The sequence below is a fragment of the Montipora foliosa genome, chromosome 4 (genome assembly GCF_036669935.1).
Source record: "Montipora foliosa isolate CH-2021 chromosome 4, ASM3666993v2, whole genome shotgun sequence".
NCBI classification, from domain to species: Eukaryota; Metazoa; Cnidaria; class Anthozoa; order Scleractinia; family Acroporidae; genus Montipora; species Montipora foliosa.
Genome location: NC_090872.1, coordinates 29,907,632 through 29,912,631, shown reverse-complemented (window position 1 = coordinate 29,912,631; position 5,000 = coordinate 29,907,632). Strand labels below are relative to the sequence as shown.

The window sequence follows — 5,000 nt, the reverse complement described above, 5'->3', positions numbered from 1 at the left end:
CTAGTGCAGCTAGTCAGTAATTTATAACTGTTGCAGCATTATGTAATAATTATAATTGACTGCATGATCTACAGTTGAATAATGTTACATGAACATTTGGGTTTAACCAGGGTCTAAAAGGTTTACCTACAATCGGTGACAAAATTGTTGACACATCGACCATTTCTACCCCTATTCCGCATTACTTCTATCTCTTAGCCTTCTTAAGTAGTCCAATTCGCCCCCTCCCCCCAAACAATGTTGTTGCGTGATTCCCGGGATATTTACGTACAAATGGGCAACATTGAATGGGGGAGGGGGGTCTTCAATAATTTAGAGCATGATTCAAATTATAGTGTTATTACTGGGTTGCCTCATGGCAAACCCAGTCAAGGTCTGCATTTAGTTTCTTTGTTTTCTTTTTTTTCTTTTTTTTTTTTTTTTTTTTTTTTTCCGTGTCGGTAAAAGTCCTGCCTGTCACTCCCCTGGCAAGTGGTGTCTTTGTGGATAGAGCCTTCTGCGAGTATTTTCTTAGGATCGAGAGGGTAGTGGAACTGCATAGATTTCTCTGGTGGACACAGTAGAATCATTAACTTAGCCTGCAATGGCTTCGAGAGTCATGTAACGCGAATGGCGTTTTAGTGGATCCTTAAACAAAATATACCCTTATGGAGCTCAATAATGGAAAGTCAGTTGGATAAAATAGACAGGAATCTCAAAAGCGACGGGCACTGGACTTCGACAACAATCTATCGCCCGTCGAGACGAAATCAAAGTGAGCTGTATTTACCTGAAGTACATGGTAATTTGACACGATTGAGTTTCTTGTGTTCACGCACGCAATGAAATAGGAAGAGGTTTTCGCCTCTAAGAGCAAATATGTTGTTTGTTTCAATAAATATTTCCCTGGAAAAGGATTCTGTGGTATTTTCTGCCTTTGTGAATTATAATATCATGTTGTGTATTGAATTTTCGAGCTTAAGGTTCAAATGTGATATGGGAGAAGTTTTTTAGTATTGCTCTGTAAGCAGGAAGGGTTCACAGGCCTGTTGGAAGCGTGCTTGAGTTTCAACAAAATGAGCCCCAAAATCAGTGAAAACTTGTGACGCAGATGAATAATAAAGTAGCTGCTATTTCCAAAATGATGGAATTACCTGGTGATAAATAACGTCGTACGCGTCTTGGAGAGTAAATTTTGACTTTGCATAAACAAGAGTTGGGCGATTGTCATCTTTGTTTTGACTTCGCTCATTTCATTGTCAAACTTTATAACACTTGACAGAAAAAGAAACTTACAAAAACCCGGTATCTTGCCATCATTTGACACAGATGCTTCACTGTTTGGCGAGTAAACATGCCGCGGTAACTTAATCACGGCGCCCGCTGAATTCCGGCCATGTCACTTTCGATTTTGCAATTTACTTGAACGTAGCAAAAATCTCCCAAAATGTTTGTCGCTGATCGTAACTTTTTATATTCTATATTCACGGTTCAAAATTAATGTTGTTTTCATGTCATAAATATTTTATTCTCGATCGACCGTCCGGGAAACTTCCTTCTGCTCTTTCTGAAAACTGTGTATCAATAGTTATTTGCTTTTTCATCAAAATTTGTTTGGCATAAAGCAAGCTACCAGAATCTGTACCTTGCTGAGTTCGCATTTGTTAGCGTTCATAGTATTTTCGGTCAGATGTTCCTGTTTTTTATGAGGGGTTTATTGTTTTGGTCTCCCATCCTAACACTAACCCTGCGAAACAGGGCTTGACTTCAGTGAAGTTTAGTATTACAAAGCTTTCAGATGCTCAGAGGGCACACTTGTGGTGAAAAGAAGTTGTGAGGGAACTTCAAAATTATCAACATGTCAGCCCAGAAGCCAATGTTTCTGGCTTCTCTTTTATTTGTTATTCTTCAGAGACTGGAATTCTTTATTTGAATACCACACAATTAAGTGCCTTCTGATTTTCTGTGGCATGTACCACAGGCAACCCAGTGTATGCTTCACGGAAGCATCTCGTTTTATACTTAAAAAAGACCTGTTTAAACACAGTGTCAACTAATTTTGTCGCTGATTGTAGTTTATAGATCCATGAACATATACATTTACAGTACCTGTAAAGCTAATAATTCCAGCTTTCTCTGCCTTCTCTTTATTTGCTTTGTCATTCGTGAGAAGAACAATCCTTACCCTAGTATCATCATCACTGCCACCATCACATTCTTTTAAATGTTCGTTGTACCAGCTGAAGGAAACAAAAAGTGCAGCGACATCTACAGTGTATGTGGTTATGGCATGAGATGTCATGAATTTTTTAAACTGCTTCAGAGCCTTAAATTACTTGATTGTTGTTTAGCTTTTCCAGATGAAGAGTCAATGGAGTATTGGATATACTGGAATAAAGTCATTATTATTATTATTATTATTATTATTATTATTATTATTATTATTATTATTATTATTATTATTATTATTATTATTATTATTATTATGCAGTATGTAGTACGTAAGTATGCTTACAAATATAAGTAGGAAAAGGCACTATTGTGTAACAATCCCTACTGTTAAACCTATTTACAAACCAATTGGTAATAACTAACGAACCAACATTTGAGAAAGGAACAAGAGTTTATATTCCTTAATAACTCGTCGAAACCTTGAATGACCTTGCTATGTTTAGGGTGTACGATAAAACTGCCTTCTGCATATTAAACAAAACCTGGTTCCCTCTATCCAAACCTAAAAACTTCCTAACTTTCTCCGCCGTCTCCATAGAGTAGCCTCCTAGTACATCAACTATCACATTAAACTGTGTGATAGTGTGGCCGGGGAACTGTTGGCGCATCTCCCATCTCAACGGCGCATACTTGTCAGTTTTCTCCTGTTCCTTCTGTTCTCTGTTGGAAACCCAAGGGCAGCTCATCTCAATAAGGATCACCTTCTTCTCCTTTCTGTCCACAATTCTCGCATCAATTCTGTTAGCCCTGACTTCCGTATTTTCAGCAAATACTGGGACATCCCAGTACGCGCACGCTCGGTCATTCTTGTACTCGGGTTTAGGTGAGACTGGAGAGTACCAAGGGGGGATACACTGGATAAGATCTAAGTTTTTCAGGAAGTCGAAGAAAAGGATTTTCAAGGCTGCATTGTGTCTCTGCATGTACTTAGTCTGTGCCAAGGTACCACATCCGCTAATCACGTGGGCCATAGATTCAGGCCCTTTTCCACACATACGACACGTGGTATCCGAGGTGGTCAGCGTCTTCGTCTTGCTCTGGTGGTACAGCTTAGTGGGGAGTAATTGCTGGTATAACTCATAGATTCCAGCAACAGTATGCACAGGTGCAGACTTCCACTTACTAAGCCAAGTGAAGCAGTCAATAACTTTGTTATCATCCCATCTTTCTCCGAACAGCTTTCCTTGCCACCTCTGCTCTCTTACTTCCCTCATGCTTCTCTCTTCTTCTCTCGCTCGTAATGTTCTCCCTACTCCTTTAACATGTGATTCCTCACCTGAGTCAGTTTGCAACGCTTTGGGATCTGGGTATGCAAGGTCCAGAGTAATGTCCATTTCCAAAGCAAATTTCTTGGCATCCTTTACGAGTGATCTTCTTCCTGCTCGTTCGCACTTCTCTTCAAACTCGCGCACTAAACTCATCGTTCGATCTTCGTTTGCGTACAGCTTCATTGTGGTCTTGACTTTGGTCTGCTTATACAGGCTCTCAAATGACTTCAGTCCCCGGCCTCCACACTTCCTTGGTAGGTATAGCAATTCGGTTGAACCGAGTGGATGGTAGCCTCCATTCTCTTTGATGATCTTGCGAGCTTCGCGATCGAGTTGTTGTAGATCTGCGAGCGGCCATGTTAGTGTCCACATAGGGTAGGTGACAACTGGTAGTGCGTATTGATTAGATGCTAAGACTTTGTGGAAGTCCGATAGGGGGCTCGACCATATAATTGACAGTCTCTGCAAGCAAACCTTTGAAGCTCCGCACAGAACAGAGCTGTCCTCTTGCTTAGAATTTTCTAAAACACCCAAAAACTTGTAAGTTTCTCCCTTCTTCAGATTTTGTATGACCTGCCTTTCTCCGATGGCAGTGCCTCCCAAACTGCTGTCCAATGAACCTCTCCTTACATGAGCTGTAGAACACTTCTTCTCGTTCCACTCCAAACCGACATCTGCCATGGCTTCTTTAACTGTCTTCATTACTCTCTCAAGTTTATCCTTCGACGCTGCATATATCTTCATATCATCTATGTATAGCAAGTGCGTAATCTTGCCACTCAGTGGTCTTGACAGCTTGTATCCTTCCGATGCTTTCAACTTCCAAGATATTGGGTTAAGGCATAAAGTGAACAACCTCGGACATAAAGCGTCGCCCTGTGGAAGGCCTTTGTTGAACCTTATGACGTCAGAGGTTTCATACCCTTCCTTTGTTCTGGCCGTGATCTTCGTATTCCAGCTTGCACACAGTCTCGCTACTGTTCTGCACATCCATAAGGGGAATTTGTGCATCGTCATCATTTCTTGCAACCAAGCATGGCTTACAGAATCGAACGCCTTTCGCACGTCGATCCAAGCCATGCTTAGGTTCCTGCTTCCATTTCGACTATCTCGACAAACCATTCTGTCAATCATTAAGTTGTCCAAGGTCCCACTGCACTTGGTCCTGGCTCCCCTTTGCTCTTCTTCTAACAGGTTGTGTGTCTCCAGATGTTCGTCCATTGGTGACAATAAGCAGGTGGTAAACCACTTATACTGCGTGTTCAAACAGGTTATAGGCCTCTGGTTCTGACTGGAGAGCTCGCCCGGCTTAGGGATCAGATTGGTTCTCCCTCCTGTGAACCAGCTGGGATATCCGACTTCGCCCGTTAAGATGGTCTTGAAGCTAGCCGCAGTCCCTTCATGTAAAGTGACAGCCCTTTTCCACCAGTAGTTTGCAATTCTATCGGGGCCCGGGGCACTCCAGTTGCGTTTTTTCTTGATCGCGTCTGCACACTTCGTCTGGAAACTTATTATTATTAT

The 5,000-nt window shown here is 41.5% G+C and overlaps 1 protein-coding gene across 1 annotated transcript in view; it reads right to left on the bottom strand.

The window, feature by feature from the left end:
• LOC138000574 (exosome complex exonuclease RRP44-like) overlaps positions 1-5,000 on the bottom strand; it is a 46,168-nt gene that overhangs the window by 36,780 nt on the left and 4,388 nt on the right. The window contains exon 4 of the mRNA XM_068847074.1: positions 2,089-2,219. Coding sequence (XP_068703175.1) covers positions 2,089-2,219 — 131 coding nt within the window. The remainder of the gene's footprint in view (positions 1-2,088; positions 2,220-5,000) is intronic.